General features: G+C 43.5%; 2 protein-coding genes across 3 annotated transcripts in view; both read left to right on the top strand.

Annotated features, from left to right (window-relative positions):
- The window catches only part of LOC108154304, a 66,670-nt gene extending 57,691 nt beyond the window's left edge, over positions 1 to 8,979 (top strand). For both annotated transcript variants that reach the window (XM_017284562.2, XM_017284570.2), the window contains exons 2-3: positions 8,199 to 8,300; positions 8,368 to 8,979. In XM_017284562.2, the coding sequence (XP_017140051.1) occupies positions 8,199 to 8,300; positions 8,368 to 8,895 (630 nt within the window). In that variant the 3' untranslated portion in view covers positions 8,896 to 8,979. The remainder of the gene's footprint in view (positions 1 to 8,198; positions 8,301 to 8,367) is intronic.
- A 9,590-nt stretch (positions 8,980 to 18,569) lies between these two features.
- Positions 18,570 to 19,884, top strand: LOC108154295 (farnesol dehydrogenase). The gene is made up of 2 exons (XM_017284550.2): positions 18,570 to 19,184; positions 19,606 to 19,884. Exons 1-2 carry the CDS (start codon positions 18,612 to 18,614, stop codon positions 19,780 to 19,782), a joined length of 750 nt encoding a protein of 249 aa, XP_017140039.1. The 5' UTR covers positions 18,570 to 18,611; the 3' UTR covers positions 19,783 to 19,884.
- Positions 19,885 to 20,314: the final 430 nt, after the last annotated feature.

The raw sequence follows: 20,314 nt of genomic DNA on the forward strand, positions 1-20,314 counted from the left end.
GACGTTCTGTTGCTGCCAAAACAGAGGCATAATGAGCGTGCGTGACCCCGAAATGTTCGATTTTATTTGAATTTTGACCGCATAATCCTGTTCTTTGGGAACTAGGGAATGCAAAGCGACTTGGGGTTCAAGCAGGGTCTTATCCTTATCCTATGGGCTTAGTTCTTATGGTTCCAGGCCCTTGAAATATTGTCTTTGGTCTTTGAGAAAGGAATTGGTCTTTTGTTTTTGTGGCTTCTTAGAGGAAGCGAAAGAGAGAGGGTTCTAGAAAAAATTGTATAGACAAAAAAGGTTATACTCAACATTTTGCAAGAAACAAACAATTTTTTTTTTCTTTTTTTTATATAATTTTTTTTTTGAATAAGAAATAATTTGGAAGTAGACTTTTGGAAAACATAATTTTTAACGCACTATTTTTTTCTTCTTTTTTTTTATAAAAATTTTTTTTTTTTTATGAATACGAATAAAAAATTATTTGGAAGTAGCCTTTAATAAAAAATAATTGTAAACGCCCAAATTTTTTTTTTTTTTAATTTTTTTTTTTAATAAATTCGAATAAGAAATAATTTAAAAGTAGCCTTTAAGAAAAAATAATTCTAAACGCCCTAATTTCTTTTTTTTTTTTACTTTTGAAAAACGTTTTTAAATTTATCTGTGAAGATGTTTAAAGTATTCAATAATTTACAGAATAAATAGAAGAAAACTTCTGGGCAAAAAGCGCCCTTTGAAGCGCTGGTTAAATTGGAAAGTTGCAAATCGACGAGTATTTGCTGCATCACGCATCAACACTTCATCATCTCGTGATCTGATTAACTTGTAGCCCACACAGAATCTGTAAAAACACTTGCCACACTTGCCACAGTGCCACTGTGTGTGGCAGCAGCAGTCGAAACATGTTTGTTTTGTGTGTTTCCCCATTTGACTGCCAATAATACCACAGGAACAGAACAGAAACAAGAATAACAAACCCGAACAGAAAACACCCAAGAGAACAGAGGAGAGAAACTGAAACAGAAACTGAAACAGAAACACTAAGGGCAATATACCACAGATACAGATACAGATACAGATACAGATACCGCATACAGATAGAGGATACAACACATCCTGTATATACACACAGATACACAACACAGACACAGATGCAGATGCGCAAGTGAGAAACAAAAGTTGTTCCCATTTCCGCCGGAGAGTATTGTGGGGGAAATTAAAATGGAGAATGCGAGAGAGGGAGAGGGAGAGAGGGAGATTGTTTGTGCTCAATCTAAGCATAAAACTTGTATTTATCTGTGGCCAGATTCTGTATAATTTCCGATGGCATAAATATCAGTTTTTGCCACACTTTCGCTGACAGAATGCTGGCGGAAGTGAAATCGAGAACAAGGACAGACGACAGGGCGGCACGAAGGCAAAGGCAAACAACAATTAAGCGCATAAACTGAGCGATAATCCAGCCACAGGTCCACATTTTCAAGGGCAACAGAGGGGGAGAGGGGGAAAGCTGTGGGGAAAACAACAATTTCCATAAAGACCTCAGCCGAAAGATTGCCAGAGGGACACAATCTAATTGCAAATGATGTTGGACCGTGTACTTTATATCGGACAGGCACTGTACTTCTGTACTTTTGCCGCTCGCCAAATTGATCTGCATTATTCAATTGGATTTATGGTGGCCAAATGGTAGAAAACTTTTATTTTATTTACAATTTGTTTCAGTTTCAGTTTCAGTTGAAGGATGAACTTTCCTGGCACAGTGGCTGCAAAAAGTTTGCCGACTAAATACTAAACACCATCCCACTCCCCCCTCCACTGCCGCTCGAAGTTTTCCAGGTTTCGGTTTCATTTTTGTTTCATTTATTTATTTTCAGCACTTAAATAAATATATCTGTTACACATGTGAATGAGTGAATGGGTGAATGGGTGCCCGAGTGAGTGTGGGTTTGACGAGAGCGAGTGCTGCCGAGTGGAGGGGCGAGTGTTTTATGGCCCTGACACAAACGGTTAGAGCCCCCCCACAGAAAACGAGTGGGCGGCGAAGAGGGGAGAAGCGGGAGACAGGCAGCAACAGGCGAATGAATCATGGCTTCGGTGACACACGAGTGCCGTGTCCCAATTGAGCTGTAATTCATTTTGCAATGTGTGCAAAGGGTATTCGCACTTTCAGCATTGATTTGCAACAGATGGCAAATATATTACCGATGGATCGGTGCGGGATCGGGGTATATACATACAAAACATTGCCGCGTAAACCGAGTGGCACTGCCGCATGACGCGTCCATGCAGATAATAAGCAGGAAACACTTAAAATCCATGGAAATCCATGGAAATCCCCTCAACTCCATAGAAAACCCCTCCAAATCTATGGAAAAACTTCTTTATTTATGGAAAAAACCCATTGCACTCCAAACAATAAATAAACAATACCAGAATGCAAGGGTATCCACAGCTTCGTTCCCTTCTTTCCTGCCCTGCCCTGTCCGTCCGTTCCTTGCAGATTTTTTTTCGAATGCATGCAAAGTGTGAATGCTAGTGTGAATCGAGCAATTGAATGGCAAATGAATGGTTCTTCGGTTCGTTCTCGGCCATCAATCTCAAGGCTGGCCCCGACGATGCCTCCGTTGCCTGGGCAGACCGAAACATGAAGACTGATGTGCAGATGTACGCAAAAACTGAACTGTGAACTTCATTCAATGTCCAAAGTTCGGTTTGTGGGGGAAATTGCGAAAATCTCTCGAAAATGCAGTCAAATGTTGACTGTTTAATTAACAGAATTATGGCGTAGAGTCTGGGGGTCGGGAAAATATTCATTTTTGCAGCCCAAGCACTCACAGACCTTCCACGCACTCGTCGAAAGCCAATTTTCGGATCGCTCTGTGGCTGTCAGCAAATCAAAATCTGTTTAGAAAATTGCCAGATACACAGATACATACGTAGGCATTTTGTGGTTCATTAACAGGCCATGTCAGAGCTTCCTGGAACCTTCCCCGGGTCACAGGTCAAGTGAGGGATTGCGGATAATTATGTGTGCAATGTATAATTCATTCATAATTCAAACCAAACCCTACTTCGACGCATTTGACTCGTTTGACAATTGCATTTTAAATCGAAACTCAATTATTCATGAATCACCCCCAGCATTCACTTTCAAGCGGAAGTCATTTCCCATTTGTCCAAGGGAATGTGCAGTCGAATGGGCATTTAATATTCCATAAATATTGTTCTCGAATTTAAATAATAAAAAAGAATATTGAAAAGGGAATTACATTACCGAAACGTACATTAAAAGCAGCAGAGAGAAATCTCTAAAAGGGAGAAACCCTATAGCCCTACAGCATTTTTCAAGGCTTGTATTTCACGGTGTTTCCCTGCATTTCCAGTGCATTTGCACTGCATTTTCCTGCCCTCCACAATAGTGCATGATATTCCATGGAGGTCTTAAAGGAAGTCGTGGAAAAACACTAGCTAATGAATGTCTATGAATGCCAAGGGGAATGCCCTTTTTCCGGGCCAACAAAATGTTCTAGAGATCACACTAAAAGTGTTTTCTAGGATCTGAGGTGAGTTTTTGTAGTTTTCCTAGTGGTGTGATTATGCGGCGACTAATTAAAGTCGCTGACGCTGGAGGGGCACTGAGTCATGGCTCCCACGATGGCTGCCGACCCCTGCTCATCCTTGTGATCCACCTGCTGGCCCATTCGCGGCCTGCGCTTGTCCTTGATGCAATTAATTTCACCATAAATTTGCACTTGCGACGGCGGCAACAGGCAGCCCAGGGGCCCCGAAGGCCCCAAATCCCACACACACACACATCTAGTGGTAGATGACCTTGGGTGTCGCTGTGGCTACTGTTACGTTCCGCTTCTGCCCCACAACTGTTGCAGCTTCGTCTAGGGCTGTGCTCCTCCCCGGCCCTCCGCCCTCCGCCCGCTTTTCGCCTCTCATCAGTCGCCTAAAAAGCCAATAAATTTTCATACAAAACAGCAACGGGGAAAACAGGGAAAACACCAGCAATTTAATGGCCCCTGGACTTTAATATTTTTCTCACTTTTTTTTGCGACCTGCGAGCACTACATCAAAGTCCTTCACTGGCGAGTAGGTCCAGCGTCTATGTTCGGGTCCGTGTCCGTGTCCGGGTGATTAAATGAAATTTACGAGTAGAGTACTCCCATCAACCGGGAGAGAAAACTTTTTTGCATAGAAATAAAAAGATGGTGAGAGGAAGGCCTATTCCCATTGCCATTCCAGGACTCTGGGGCGCCCCCCCACCGTTCTGTCAGAGATTGATGGGTTGGTGTTTTGTCTTTTGGGGGACTGCCGGCGGACAGCGTCATATAATGAACTGGAGACCTACACCGCCATATGTATTCCGGGAGATAATTGTGCGAAATGCGAATGATTATTGTCGCCTGGCCCCAGAGGACGCGGCGGCATATATGTACATGTAATTATAAAAGGAGATGTACGCACAGCAGGAGGCCAGTGCAGGCTCCAAAGTAAAGGACAGGGACACAAAAGCCGCCTGGAGTTCCAGCCTCTGTGTGCTCTTTTTTGACTGGCAATTCCTGAAATCCGGAAAACAAAGGAACAAAGGAACCCCCGTTGAGTCGCAGTCTTCAAAAGTCTTTCCTTCAAAATGCATCTTTGGCTTGGAAATCATCGTATAATCTATGCCAAAGCCACACGTGTCGTGGTCATAGTTTGGGTTAATTATTCATTGAATTTAAGTCATATTTTCCTTTGGAATTTACGGCATGCCATAAAGCCGGTGACATTTACGGCCGTAATTGAAACCTAATTACATTTCTGTAATAATTAATTGAAAATTGCATACTGGGGGGAAAAGGATATACAAGGGATGTACGCATCTTTTCGGCTTTAAGGACTGCCTTTGGACCATCAATCGACAGCTCATTCTGGAGATGCCGATGAATATGGACATTGATCGCATTCGAAATCCATTTGGGGCAATAAGCCTGTCCAACAATTATGCAGGACAGGCCAGGCCAGGCAAGGAAGGATATAAATGTGATGAGATAGTCCAAAACTATGGCTGACAGGGAGACCGCCTCTGGGGTCTCCCGGCCCTCCTGCCAGGAGGTTGTGTCTCTGGTGGTGGTGGTGCCACTGGACTTGGACTCATGTTTGTGTGTTGCAATGGCGACGCGTTGACAGCTTTGCCCCTGTCATCTCTGCCATTCCTGCCCCACTGGGGTTCCTTCTCGCTTCACGGCTAAGTGCTGTGTCTTCTTCCCTCTGCCTTCTGCCTTTCTCGTTCGATTTTGTTGTTTTTAGTGTTTCTGCCTTTCCTTTTTTTATGAACATGTCTGTGTGTGTGTGTTGTGCTTTTTACGACAAGCAGCCATTTTATTGCAAGTGTTGGCCTCGTCTCGAGGTTATTAAAGTTTCAGTCAGAGCCGCCATCGCCCACACATTTTTGCGAGAAGTCTCATTGCGGCGGCGGCCAACGGGACCCTGACAGCTTTTGGAACACGAGTATAAATATGAGAATGAGCCTCATGGACTGGAGGATGCGACTGGGACTGCGACTAGTACTGCGACTGGAGGGTGATTCTGATATGATGTGATGCGATGCGAAGTGCAGTGCAGGCCACCTACATTTTTCGCCCACTTTTGGCCCACTTGCGGCCCTCACGTCAGTTTATGGCTGAAAAGTGCAATCATAAAACGTTCATGGCCCCCTGCAAAATACAACCCAGAGAGGAGAGCACATCCAGAGACTGGAATTATGGTGCCCCAATGAGTGGAATACATTAACTATAAAACCCCATTTGAAATGTGAAAATACCTGGCAAAATTGTATCCACTTTTCCACCATTTGCATCCACGGAAAAACACCAAAAACAAAGCGCATAAAAGACCATTGAAACAAATCAGAAAATTCAACAAAATGAAACAGTGATAGAGAATGAAGAGGGAGAACAGACCAAAGCAGAGGCAAGACAGTGAACGGAGAGCACAAGAGGGGGCTGGGGGGCTGACAGATAAAGGGGGAAAAGGGCTGCGAAGACAGAGATCCAAAGAGGCGTAAAGAGGGCCAGACAAAATGTTCCACTTCCAAATGACGTTGTAGAGCGATTTCCCAGCCATCATCCGACTGGGCAGACCATTGGAAAATCTAGTGAAAAGAGCTAGACGGAAAAGCGTAGCCAAGTCGAGAAAAACAACGAACAGTGAACGGAAGAGCCGTATGGCGTGCTGGCAAAAGTGGAAAATCGTTTGCAAATGCCAAGGTCGCATGGGAAATGCTCTTTTCTGTCAATCGAGTTTTGATTTGGGGAAATCCCACGATATCCTGGGCCTGAAATTCCTTTGAACCAGTAAGTTAGTGCCCCATTCGATATAGAGTTATCTTTTATGTTTGTTTTCTGTTTTTTTACAATCGATAATTATCGATAGTTTCTTTCGATAAACGATAAATTATTATTGCGCTTATTATCGATACTTAGCGATCAATGGATACTTTTATCATCTAATTATAATCGTTAAATATCGATAACTTTTATAGATTGGTTTTAATTGTTACGTTTCTTTAGAATGTCATAGAAAATGGTCGATTATATCGATTTTTATTGATTATTTTCGACTTTGATATCGTTTATTTATTGTTTAGTATATTATTCCGACTATTATCGATAAGAATGGCTATGAATGTATATATTTATCATTAACTTATATCGATTGTAATCGTTAAATATCGATAATTTCTATAGATTGCTTTGAATATTACATTTCTGTCGCATATCATCAATAATGGTCGGATATGTCGATTGTTTTTGATTATTATCGATTTTTGTATCGATTCTAATATTATTCCGATTAAAATCAATACTTAGCAATCAATGGATATTTGTATCATGTATTTCTATTGATTAAAGTCGATTAATAGCGATTACTTCCACCGATTGCTTTTAATAGTACGTTTCTTTCAAATATCATCAATAATCGTCGATTATATTGACCTTTATTAATTATAATCGATTTTTGTATCGAATTTGTATCTATTATTATATTATTCCGTTTATAATCAAGACTTAGCATTCAATGGATATTTTTAGCATTTAGTTCTATCGATTATAGTCGATTGAAATCGATAACTTCTATAGATTGATTTTAATAGTACGTTTCTTTTAAATATCTTTAGTAATCGTCGATTATATCGACTTTTATCGCATTTTTATCGATTATTTGCATATATTTACTTATCTATTAATTCTATTTTTAGTTTTAAGTCGCCCAAGCGTTTCTTAATCTTTTTGACTTGTATTTTCTGTCGTCTTTTATGTTATTTCTAGGTTTAGTGCCCCATTCAGTTCCTCCGTTCTATGGCCATTCGATAGCAACATATATCACATCCACAATATATGCTACCACTGAACCGTTCATTTTTATGTGATTTATGGGCACGGCATGGGCAATCTTTTACATATTTGTACACCCTTTATATCACATAATACATGATTTAGTATGTCTATAACATCTTCCATAATTCCATGACTCCGTCATGCTTTCGTTTCTCATTTGTGGCCACATTTTGCTCACATTTGTAGCTGTGATGCCCTCGGCCTCTGGCAGAGTATGGGGCCAGGAATCGTTTATTGTATATTTTGCATTGCCCCCCGCGGCCATTGTCCGGTTGCCGTTATGGCAGGTTATGGCAGCAGTAGAAGTCCGTCGGGGAAGTGGCAGTGACTACTCGCAATCCGCTGTTAAGCTGAAGGAAGCATCACGGAAGCCGCAGAGCAAACAGCAAGCCATTGAAGATGCTTTGCTCTAAGGGCCGGCCACAAACTTTTATCCTCGCAAAACTTAACTTTGCATCTTTTTGATTGAGTTGGAAAAGCGAAAAGAGTGTGTGTCATAGGAAAAGGGATGTGCAGCACCGGAAACGGATGAGCTACGGATATCTGTCAAAACGATACGCAGAGCGGGAAATCCCAGAAAGTTTCGGGAATGAAAGACTATCCCTTAAGCCCTTTCCTTAATCTATAAGTGGGGCTTTTCGGAGTTCAAATTCCATGCAGAGCTCATTTAAAAACAATTAGAATACGAATATCACGATGGCATCATAATCAAGGCAATAATTGCCTCCAATCGAGGTGTGACGACAAATCACTTGAGTCCATAATTAGTGCCAATCGACTAAATGACTCTGTTGCTGTTTTTTTCGCTTTTTTTAGTCGTTCTCCAAGTGCCTTTGCCCAAACAACATGAGGAGGAGCCACTGTACAAGCTGGATGGGGATTCTGGCGCTGTTCGGCCTCCTGCCGTACTCCAAGCAGGTACTATACCCAAAATATGAGCCAAGAACTCAATGAGATTTCTGTTTCTTGGTTTCCCTGCCAAAAGCATTGCTATAGCATGAAGCTGGTGAGTGTCCGGACGTGGGATACACCCAATTATGGCCTGAAGATCAACATGTTCGAGAGGAACAACTCGATGGCGTCGGTGACGACAGTGCGCCAGGATGTGGCCATTCCGTTGTGGCATCTGGTGCTCCTGCAGCAGCCCCGCAAACGGAACGGGGGCGGTTCGCCGTCGCGTACCGAACTGCCGCGTACCCTGTACAATTCGACGACAAAGACATGCGACTTCTGGAAGTACATGCGACATGTGTCCGCCTGGAATAATGTGGCCAAGCTGATGCTCTCGAAGGGGGCCAGCAACATGAGTCTCGCCTGTCCGCTGAAGGCCGGCGTCTACATGATGAACCGGATCCAGGTGCCCCCCGATACGGCCCTACTGAAGTTTATGTATCATCCGAATACCCTCTACACGCTCGAGGGCACCGTCTATGGCCAGAGCCCCAAGGATGGTGCGACGAGGCGGTTTCTCTGCAAGTATGAGGTCAATGCAACCATTTTCAAGTCCTGCTAAAGGGACCCAGCACTTTGCTCCTCCTTTGCTCCTTTGCTCTGTTTTTTTTCTAGTTGTAACAAATAAAAGTGCCCATTTTTCCACCATCTCCCTCTCTCCCTCTCTCTCTCTGTGTTGCGGGGGCATGCGTGTTGCACGAGTGCGATTTTTAATTAAGTGCGAAAGGAAAATGCATGCCCGGAGAAAAATCCTCAAATCAGACACACAAGAAAATAAAGAGAAAGTAAAAGTCCGATGTTTTTCAAAGCTTGGACAATATTTGATGCTTTTTAAACCAAAATTTGGCATCTTTTTTGTCTCAGTCCTCGGGAAAAACTCGTGGAAGGCGTGGCAATGGGCCACAAAATTGCGTGCAATCGTAATCGTATTTCATTCCCATTTATTTGCATTTTGCATGACCACACGCACTGCACACTGGACATGCACTGCTCTACATTTGTACTCTCTGACTCTCTCACCATAAATGCCATCAATTTTCATGAAAATTCTAATCAATTCTCATGTGTGGCAGCTGCGAAAACAATGTTGCAGCATGAGGCCAAGATATGACGGCATTATTCGCGACTTTCTGGTGAGGAAAATCCCAGAAAGAGTGCTTCGAAAGATGGACAAACAGTAGAACTTCTAGAAGGATTCAGGTGTAGTCCCCAGGTTCTGCCTTGTGGCCCCTCCCCCCATCCCAGCAATTGGGCATAAAATATGCGATGCTTGCATGCCACAGACTTATTATTAAAACATAAAATTTGCATGCAAGCCGCAAAGCCAGAGGCGACCCCAAAACCCTCATACATATATCCTTCTGTGTCCCTGCTATATACTCGCACTGTATTGTACATAAATAAAACCCCAAAGAGTAAGAGGAAGAAAAAAAGAGCACACCCACTGCTTACATTTTTGGAGGGGGGTTGGGGGTTGTTGTGGGGGCGGTGGTGGCAGATTCGTAAGATATACAAATACGTGCCTGTTTGTACATTTATGTGGCGTTTGGCAATTTGAACTCGTGAATTATGCACAGAACGAGGAGCAAAGACAATGGCCGCCACAGGAGTAAATGTGGAGCGAGCACTCGACAAAAGGAAAGGTGACTGCGCGGGGTGTGGGGGGGAGCAGCGCATTAGACAAATTTGGGCAGTTTATTTACTGGCAACAGGATTGGAGTAGAGTGGAATGGAGTGGAGTGGAGTGGAGTCGAGTCCACAGATGCTAACACTCCACTCAGTGGATTGCTCTCAACATCAGTGGAGTGGCGCGTTGATTTGTGTGCTGGGAGGCACAAAAGATGAGCGATTCAGTGCTGGTAAATGCCTATTAGTGTTGGGCATTACATACTTAAGGCAGCTCCAGACAGTAGACAGTAGACAACACCCCCACACCCCAACCCTTCTATCAAACAGTAGACAAGGCAAGAAGGAGGAGGGGTAAGAGTTATCAGAGCTAATAAATCTAAAATTTGGTATATAAAAATACCAAAAGTACTGAGAAAAATACCAAGAAAACAGAAAAATTTAAAAAAAAAAAACGCTACGCTTACAAATATTAAAAAATAAAACCAAATAAGTTAATTAAAAATCTAAAAAACCTTTTTCAAGATAATAAATAAATACTGAAAAATTAAGGAAAAAATATATTAGAAAAAAACTGAAAATATTGAAAATATTAAAAAAAAAAAATTAAATAAAATGTAAAATGTAAAAAGAAATACATTAGAAAATACTAACAAATTCTTAAAAAACAAATAAAAAATTGAAAGTATTTTAATTTTCACTAAATATTCTAAAAATATGTTTTCAAGATACTAAATAAATACTCATAAGGTAAAAAAAATTTTGAAACTAAAAAAAAAGGAAATCAAAATGTAAAAAGAAATGCTTTAGAAAATACAAAAAAATACTAAAAAATTCCTAAAAAACAAATACAGCAATGAAAAGTCTAAAACAAAAAATTTGATAAATTTCAATAAAAATTCTAAGCATAAAAAATAAAAATTTAAAATCTAAAAAACATTTTCAAGATACTACAAAAATACTCTTAAACTAAAAAAAAAACAAAAAAAAATAGTAGAAAAAAAAACAAAAAACTTTGAAATTATTCGAAATAAATGAAATTAAAATGCTCAAAGAAATACTACAAAAAATACTACAAAATTCTGAAAGAACAAAAACAGTCATAAAAACGTCAAAAATGAAAAATATGAGCAATTTCAATGACAAAAACAAATACAAGAAAAATACAACCATTATTCGTATTGATTTGTGGACATGAATTTCCTTTGGCAGCACACAAAAAAAGGCAGAAAAGCATTGACGTTGATTTTGATTACGAGTCGTAATTGCGAATCATTAGTACGTCCACCCCAATCGTCATCATTAGTGGAACGGAGAGTAGAACCGTACGTAGAGCTCGCTCTACGGTTCTACGGTGCTACGAGCCGGCAGTAGTTATTCTTTACGCAAGTCACTGGCTCAGTTTTATGTGGCACTAATTATTATGCCACTTACGTCTCCTGACAGACAATTACCGCAGAAATACGAGTAGTATCTACCGACGACTGACGACTGGGGAGTGGATGAGTGGAGGAGTGGAGGAGGTGGCTGCAATTATAAATCATTTCTTTGTCGAACCCAACACTTGGTGCAGCAGTAACTTGATGAATGGCTCGTCACTTGCCACAAAAGTGTCGTGACCGGTGACAGAAGTCCATTCCAAGCTCTTTAAAGGTCGTGTACAGTGCAGTGCAGGATGCTTAGCCACGTGCCGCATCAGATTGCAGGTTACATCCTGGGATGTGTAGCAATCTGATTGCTCTGCAGTAGAGTCGTGTCGTGTGGCTTGGATGGTCTTAATAGCCACAGCTACAGTATGCTCTCTCTCAGGGGTCTTATCGCCTCGAAGAGTACTCCAAGATTAGGGACCATCTGTCAAGGGCGACCGATGCAGATCCCATATTCTTGCTGGTTTCAGGAATAGTGGCAATATTAGCCCGACTGGAGGGTTCCAGGAATACCTAATACCTAATTCCTAATACCTAGGAATCCTCAATATGGAAATTCCCGGAATATCCTTAAGGCTTCGCCGCATTCCAGAAACATCAATTTTGTGCAAGTCCCTTCCACGAATTTCCATATTAATCCGAGTCGAGCTTCTGCAGGCTCCATTCCAGGAACAGGTGCCCACCATCACGGATTGCCGAGCAGATGGTGGTCTATCCACAGATGGGTTTTGCATTTGCACTTGCCTTCCCGGAATCGCCTTGCTGTGCTTTTCGGGGAACAACAGACAGCAGTAAGTCGCCACAGAATGTTGCACCACGATGGGAGTGCAGCTAAAAGGAAACTGCTGCTCGTCACTTCAATAAGCTTCAATAATACTGCCTCCTTGCTCCTTTCTCTCTCTCAGCAGCAAGGTAATCGCCATCGAAATGGCTGCTGGTGCTACTCCTTAGAGCGGACAGCTGTACGCTCTTTACGCTCCCGTGGGCTTATTTTTAATTATCCGCCGCATTCCAGGGAAACCGCAGTCATGACAGCCAAATGGCAAAACATTAATGAAAACGAAATGCCACAAATAAAGCACATATGACGCCGGGCGTGCAGGGCGTACCGGGAGTTTCTGTTGAAAAGTGTTCTCCACTGATGCATGAGATTCCAGCGCATAAAAAGGATATCTGTGCAGGCGACGCATCAAATGTCACATTAATTTGTTGCACTTCAATGAATGTGCACGCCGGCACTGGCCAAAACCCGTAACAAATTGCCGGGGCAGTGAGGCGGGATAATTGGCAGGCCAGGATGAAGCCAGCAATGCCATGATTCCATTACATGGGAGATCTCCACGAAATCGATGCCTAGGCCAACCGAGGGGCTCTGCTGCATGTCAAAACGATCCAAATCGGATCGGGAATGGGGAGAGTCAGCGGCAGGAGGCCAGGCCCTGGACGATCGTTGACTGCTTCAAGGACTCATGGGACATCCCCATCTCTGGGGCTGCGGCGGTGCCTTTTGGAAGAGGGATGTAGGATGGATAGTACTCGTAAAAGTGCAAATAACTTGGAAGAAATAGCCACCAACGAGACCTTCCAATGGTCTCAGATTTGTAAAACTTTTAAAGAGACTTTCCAGCTAATTATGTGGGGAAAGAACATGAAAAATCCTGACATGCTTTGGGTTTTACCATTGGAAAAAAGAACCCTACCATTTAGCTGCCATTAAAAGCCAAAGTTCAAGGGAAATTAAGTGCGCATTAGCCCTGTCATTGATGGAATATGCCGCGGGGGCACACAAAGGTTCCCTCCCCTTGCCCACCGATAGGCAAAATATAATGAAAGCCTGCCAGTCGGACGCGTGGGTTTTGATAATTGAACATCGGAGTTGCTGCGGCTCGGACGAGTCCAGTACAGCTCCAGGTGGATAGGTCCATTTCCGTGTCCTGTCTGTCTGTCTGTCTCTCTGTCCATTGTCCATCTCTGAAATTAGTGGCCATGCGAATGGGATTCTCGATATGCCAACGATTCAGCGAAGAGTTCTGGTTCAGGATGTGCACATGTTTTGCTCTCCTGACATTTTTCTGGGTAATTAGAGTTTCATGTTTCGGCATCAAAAACAGGCGCCAAGCGGAAGTTGCTAGCAGCAACACACGAAAAGGCAGGAAGAGGGCAAGGGGAAGGGGAAGCAGAATGAGAACGAACGTGTTGCTTAATTACACGCATTACCAAATATCACACATACGCCATGTGGCCGGGCCTCCGAAAAAGCAAGGAAAAAAGTAAAGCAAAAAACGTGAAGCGAGGCGAAAGGCCAAGAAGAAAGCATTCTCAAAGCATTTGATACCCTGTGCGGCAATAATGAAGATACTTTTCAAAGGGATAAACAGAGATACGGTCATCCTCCCGGGGTGTTCCATGGGAAGATCCTCTTTAGCCGAACTCAAGAAATGATCAGGAGTGTGATCGGACTGCTCTGCCCTCTCCGAGGGGCCATCCCCGGCGGCCAGTCGGGGTCCCTGAAAGTCGATAACCCTAAATGGCCCCAAGAGCACCAGAGAGCGAAAAGCAAATGCAATTTAATAGCCAGGTAGACCGAACATCCCGTGTGGCAGTGCAACGGCAATATTCAGATTACACGATATGCGATGTGGATGCCACACCCTGCGTCTAGGCTCCATCCATTTGGGGGTCCTGGGGCCCTCACGTCGCACATTAATGGCACTCACGGAGGGGGCGGGGCGTAAGAAAAACCAGCACAAAATAATTGTTTTCCGTTGGGCAATAATTTTCTATACCTTTAGTCGCTCCCATACCCCAATCCCAATCCCATTTCCATTCCCTTGGCACTTGCTTTGCCCCTCAATAAAAACGTGTGTGGGCGTGGCAGGAAAGAGGAGTGTGGAGGGGGGGGACGAGTGTACTTTATTTCGCTCAACAAATTGAGTTAAGTGTAAAAATACAAAGGGAATAATAAAACAACAGCAAATGCAAAAAGCCAAGCCCTTTGCTAAGTAGCAAACGAGAGAAATGAGAACGAGGGGAACGAGGGGAACAGGTGGAGTACGAAAACGGGGGGAACAGGTGGCAGGGAAGCCGTAACAGATTGAGATACTGAGGGAAATCACTAATGGAACAAATGAAAGTGCAACAAAGTAGGGGAACAAATTGAAGTGGAACACGATAACGGAACAAATGAAAGTGAAACATAGAAACGAAGGGGTTTTATGTGAAACGTTTGCAGATCACCCTTGGAACAATTGGCGTGAAACATAAGGGAACAGTTGGAAGAAGAACACTAAGGGCTTTAATTGAAGTGTTTGATGAAGTCTTTTGGAACAATTGGAATGAAACATACGGGAAAAGTTGGAAGTAGAACACAAAGGGTTTTAATTGAAACGTTTGCAGATCACCCTTGGAACAATTGTAATGAAACATAAGGGAACAGTTGCAAAAAGAACACTAAGGGGTTTAATTGAAACGTTTGCTGATCACCCTTGGAACAGTGGAATGAAACATAAGGGAACAGTTGGAAGTATAACACTAAGGGCAATAGTACATAAAAACTGCAGTAAGGGAATAAATTGGCCGACAAACACTAGGGGAACAAATGGAAGTGAACGAAGTATTAGCTAATGATGGCGCAGCTGTACCCGAAATAAATCTCAGGCTGAGAAAAGAACAATCGAAAGTTGAAACACCATCTCAGATCAGGTGGCACGTGGAAATGGAACACGAAAATGCGTAGTTTCTTATGCGCTACGAAAATCTATCCAGCATTTGGGTTCTGGATTCATGATGTAATTTTAATGCTCCCCCGTTCTGTCGTTCCTCCAGAGGTCATTATTTGTTAACATCCCATTGCCACACACCCATCCCATCTCGCTCTCTCTTTCTCCCTCACTCCCCTCCCTTCACTTGACACACCATTAATGAGGCCACAAAACGAGCCCTCAAATGACCAACAAAAAGTAAGACAACAAAAGCAAAAGACACTCGCTCGAAAGACGCCACAAAAACATTGTTGCGGCGGCAATTGTCTTGTTTCTTGTAGAGGCAGGTGTGGGTGGGGGGGCTGTCACAATGTTGCATCCTCTTGGAGTTGCGCCCCATTTAGAGGTAATTTTATGGTGCCCGTTTACCGAAAGCATCAAGCATCATTCCACCTCACCAAAAGCAGCTGAAAGATATTCCACTACGGAATGAAATGCCTTTTTAAAACAAGAATTATTAGCCCCTGCTCTGGCCTTGGGGCTGGCCGACTCATCCGCCTCTAAACTACTGGAAAGGGGGAGTTTCCATTTCCATTCCAAGCAAAAAACAAAAAGAAAAACCGAGTGTAAACTTTTCTCTGCCGGGACGAAGGACGAATCTGTGAGCCTTAGTTAGGGGTCTTATGTGGCGCGATAAATGGCTGGCTGCCCAGCCACACACATGCTTCGGTTTAAGGCATTGCGGTCAGGGGATTTCCACACACACACACACACAGAGAGAGAGCTCCACAATGTTGGCCAAGGGTTTGACTTTGATTTTGGCCAAAGTCGTGTCTCTCTTTGCCATTTTGTGGCCAAGGATACATGTGCCTTAAATGGAAATGGAAAAACAGAGACTCGGCGCAACGACTCGGGGAAGTCCATTGCGAGGGGAATTGAAAGAGTAGGAGATGCTTAAAGAAACGTATCTGCAGTTCAGGGAAGGTCTACCAGGAAGGCTCACGGCATTAGTGAAAGCAGCATCATGTGTTCCCCGAATCCATCAGCATTTGCTTGCCCCAATCCGCTTTTGCGGAGCACTGGGAATCCACTGCCCGAATACCTTTCCGAGAAACAAAATAAACATAAAAACTCTAATTAATTTGGAAGCCCCACACCCCCACACACACCCCCACACACAGTCGGGAGTGAAAAATATTCATCTTATCTACGGAAGGGAATAGCTCCCATGGCGCATAACCCAAAGAATTTTTCCATCATTTTTATGGTAAATGAAAACATTTGATAATGGAAATTGTTTGGAAAATTAACTGCAGCTGAAGCTCTCGACGCCCAGCGGGGGGGAAAATGGAAAAGCACAAGTTTATTACACAGAAAGAAAGAGAGAGAGGGAGGGAGAGAGAGAGGAGAGTAAGAGAGTTTTGTGGTTGGAAAATAATCTGCAACTGCAATTTTCCTTTGCATTCCATTTTCTTCTACCTTTTGCAAAAGAAAAACCCCTCGGATATGGTGCAACAGTTTTTCTTTCAATTTTGTTTAGAATTTTCTTAAGTTTTCAATTGTTTTTCTTTACAAAATCATTTAAAAATCAGAAGGAAATTTTTTTTTTTAAATAAGATTTAATGAAAATCATAAAAAAGGGAATTTTTGTTTTATGCATTATTAAATATTAATAAATAAATAAATATATTATCTTTAAGCACTCGCCACTCGCTGGTGCCTCGACGAGAACATTCCCTCTCGTTGGTTTGTCCTTCAATGAAATAGTAGCTACTCCTTTCGCTGATTTTAATATCACATTTAGATACCCTTCCATGGCTCTAAGTAACCTCAAGACTTATAGAAATACTCTCTCCACATTATAGTGTCTTTAGCCACTCGCCACTCGCTGGCTCTTCTGCCTCATGTGTCCCTCGACAGAAACATTCCCACTCGCTGGTTTGTCCCTCAATTTAATAGCTATTCTTTTCGTTCATAATCCTATAAATGGCTGTAAGTAATCCCATGAATTATATAAATACTCTCTCCACATTATAGTGTCTTTAGCCACTCGCCACTCGCTGGCTCTTCTGCCTCATACATGCCTCGACAGAAACAATTCCACTCGCTGGTTTGTCCCTCAATGTAATAGCTACTCTTTTCGCATTTTTATCCTTTCATGGCTCTAAGTACCCCTTGATTTATAGATATACTCTCTCTACATTATAGTGTCACTAGTCCATAATTTGTTGTATTTTTTCGTTCAGTATAAATCATGATTAGACAAATACAAAAGGCATTCATGTCAGCCTCAAAGTCACCGAAAAGAGAGGACATTCAACTAACGATTGACACGTTTTGTGCCAGCAAATGAGGCAACGAGACGTACAGGTGGGAGACCCTCTAGAGGCGCTCCCTGGACCGAAGGAGACCCTGCCACTGAGCCACCCCTTGAGTGGGGTCCTGTGCGTGTCCTGTGCGTGAGTGATCCAAGAAAATCCAGACAAATTGCCGTGCATCAATTTGATGCTGCATTTTGTCATCAGAATATATTGACGAGGCTCTCTATCTGCTTTAAGCACCGAGAAGGATGGCAGCGTCTGTGTCTAGGACTTAAATGGCAATCATGAGAGTCGAGTCCTTAGCTAACCTGCGGTTCATTGCCCTCAACGAGTGGCGCCCTCGGTGTGGCGTTAATCAGACTCGTGGCGTAAAAGAATAACCCAAATCAGAAGCGATTTGTATGTCTTTATCTTTAGTGTCCTTCGTCCTTCGACCTCACGGGGGGCCGCTCGTCTGTCATCATTTGTTGCATGAGTAATCGCATGATAAAGTGCCTGCAAATGGTCTCCGGGTCTCTGTGGCTGTGCCCATGATTTGATGGGGGTTGCAACATGTTGCAACTAGATGCCACCACCTCTGGTACACTTTTTTGCGCCACATTTAAGCCTCTCTCTCTCTCTCTCTCTCTCTCTCTCTCTCTCGTTCTCTTGAATTGTTATGAGCGGACATAAAAACAGAGAAGGCGAGATATGGCAAGCGATAAAGCGGTGCATGCCGCACATGCCACATGGAAATGCAACACCACATGTGTGAGGGGGGGATGGTCATAACTTGAGGCGCCGGTGCAGGTGCCCTCAAGTGCCCTCAAGTGAGCCATGCATGTATCCCGAATATCCAGAAAGACATGACTTAAATGTACCCCGGCACAAGCCAACGGATGTATCCCCAAAGATACTCGGTACAGTGGCATCTTCCGATGTCTTCTGATCATCAAACAACAACCCCATCTGGCACATTCAAGCCATTATCTTGGGGTCTTGGCTCTTGGGCTTTTGATAACAGCACAACAGAACACCAGAGAGAGCGAGAGAGAGACATCTGTTACCAGCAAACGCTGGCGTATCGTATGACCAGCAAAAAAGGGGGGACACGTCATCCCTAGATCAGAGAGAGACCCAGAGTTTGATAAGCAACGAATCAAATAAAACCCACTACCCTGCAGAGAGAGCCCCTCAGTTGTGTGTCGCTCGTGGCGGAAAAACATGGAACGTTGGCAGAATCGTGTGGCAGTGATAAGTGGCGCCAGCTCGGGCATTGGGGCCGCCTGTGCCCGTCTACTGGTGGCCGCTGGCCTTCAGGTGGTGGCTCTGGCCCGGCGCACCGATCGCCTGGAGCAGCTGCGCCAATCGCTGCCGCAGGAGCAGCAGAAGCTCTTCCATCAGCGCACGTGCGACATCTCGCAGGAGTCGCAGGTGAATGGCACCTTCGAGTGGATCGAACGGGAGCTGGGCGGCATCGATGTACTGATCAACAATGCGGGCATTGTCCTGGGCGGCCAGCTGATCGATATGCCCACCCAGGAGATCGGCAATGTCCTGCAAACGAATCTCATGGGCAGCATCTACTGCACGAAACTGGCCGCTGGCAGCATGCGGCGCCGCCAGTTCCCAGGACATTTGTTCTTTGTGAACAGCACCGCCGGTTTGGCCGGCTACAAGCCGGATCCGGCCGATGAGAGCCTCAATGCGTACACCCCCAGCAAATTCGCCCTCACGGCGGTCCAAGAGATATTCAGACAGGAGCTCATAGCACAAGGATCTAAGATCAAGACAACGGTGAGCGAATAGAAGATCTGTAGCTCTGGGGGATTTGTAGCTATAAGTTTTACTTTAATCGCGCGTCATGCAGCAGCGCCCCACGGTTGGACTGTTGTTGGATTTTTAGCTTTTTCAAGAGATTTATGAATGAAATAATTGTAGAGAATATTTAAGGGATTACAATCGTCATAGAGACCATAGAAAAGAGATCTTTTATAAGGAATCTCAAGCAAAGAATCAATTCGTACGAATTTTACTCCACAAAAAGAGGATTTTCTTCCTTTTGAGAGATCACTTCTTAGAAATATCATTTCTTATGTTTATTCAATGATTTTCTAGCTCCCTTTCCCACAATTCCTTCTTTGGAAATCTCAATAATTTATTATAATTTATTCGGTAATTTTCGAGTCATTCCTAACAGAAAATCCCTTATTTACAGAGCATCAATCCTGGTTGGGTGGCCACCGAAATCGTGCCAGACGAAACCAAAGAAAAGCTGGGCGATGTGATACTCCAGGCGGACGATGTGGCCCAGGCAGTGCTCTATGCCCTCTCCACGCCGCCCCATGCCCAGGTGGAGCAGATAACGCTGCGAGCCGTTGGCGAATACTTTTGATAAGAGAACACCCCCCCCACCGCCACCACCACCCTCCAGATAACAGATTAAACAACGGCCCACCCCACCCCGTAGTGGCTGTAAGCACTGTAATCGACACTCATTGGCAATCAAATGAGAGAGAGCACTGAGAGGGGGGAACGACCTCAGATACAGATACAGACATTCAAGTGGGGAGGTGTTTTCCACACCTCTCTCTCTCTCTCTCTCGCTCCCACCTCGTGTTCATTTCCATTTCGTTTTACTTTTATTTTTATTGTAACTGTTATGATTATTCGACTGTTGTCGACCTGTTCTTTCGGTTAGTCAACAATTCTGTGGCCCAATCAATAAATCAGTTTTAATAAATTAATAAACGAACCGCAAAATGGGCCTCGAATCGATGCCAGGCCGATGAAAAATTCAAGCTTCAATTGTGGAACGTGGTCCTGAGAGATTTCCAGGTTTTTATCTCATCCTGCCTCAGCGCTGAAGCAAAAAGTTAAGAAGAGCTGGCACGAGAGTGCAAAAACAAAATAGTATATCTTTGTAT

Source organism: Drosophila miranda, chromosome XL (genome assembly GCF_003369915.1).
Source record: "Drosophila miranda strain MSH22 chromosome XL, D.miranda_PacBio2.1, whole genome shotgun sequence".
Taxonomy (NCBI): domain Eukaryota; kingdom Metazoa; phylum Arthropoda; class Insecta; order Diptera; family Drosophilidae; genus Drosophila; species Drosophila miranda.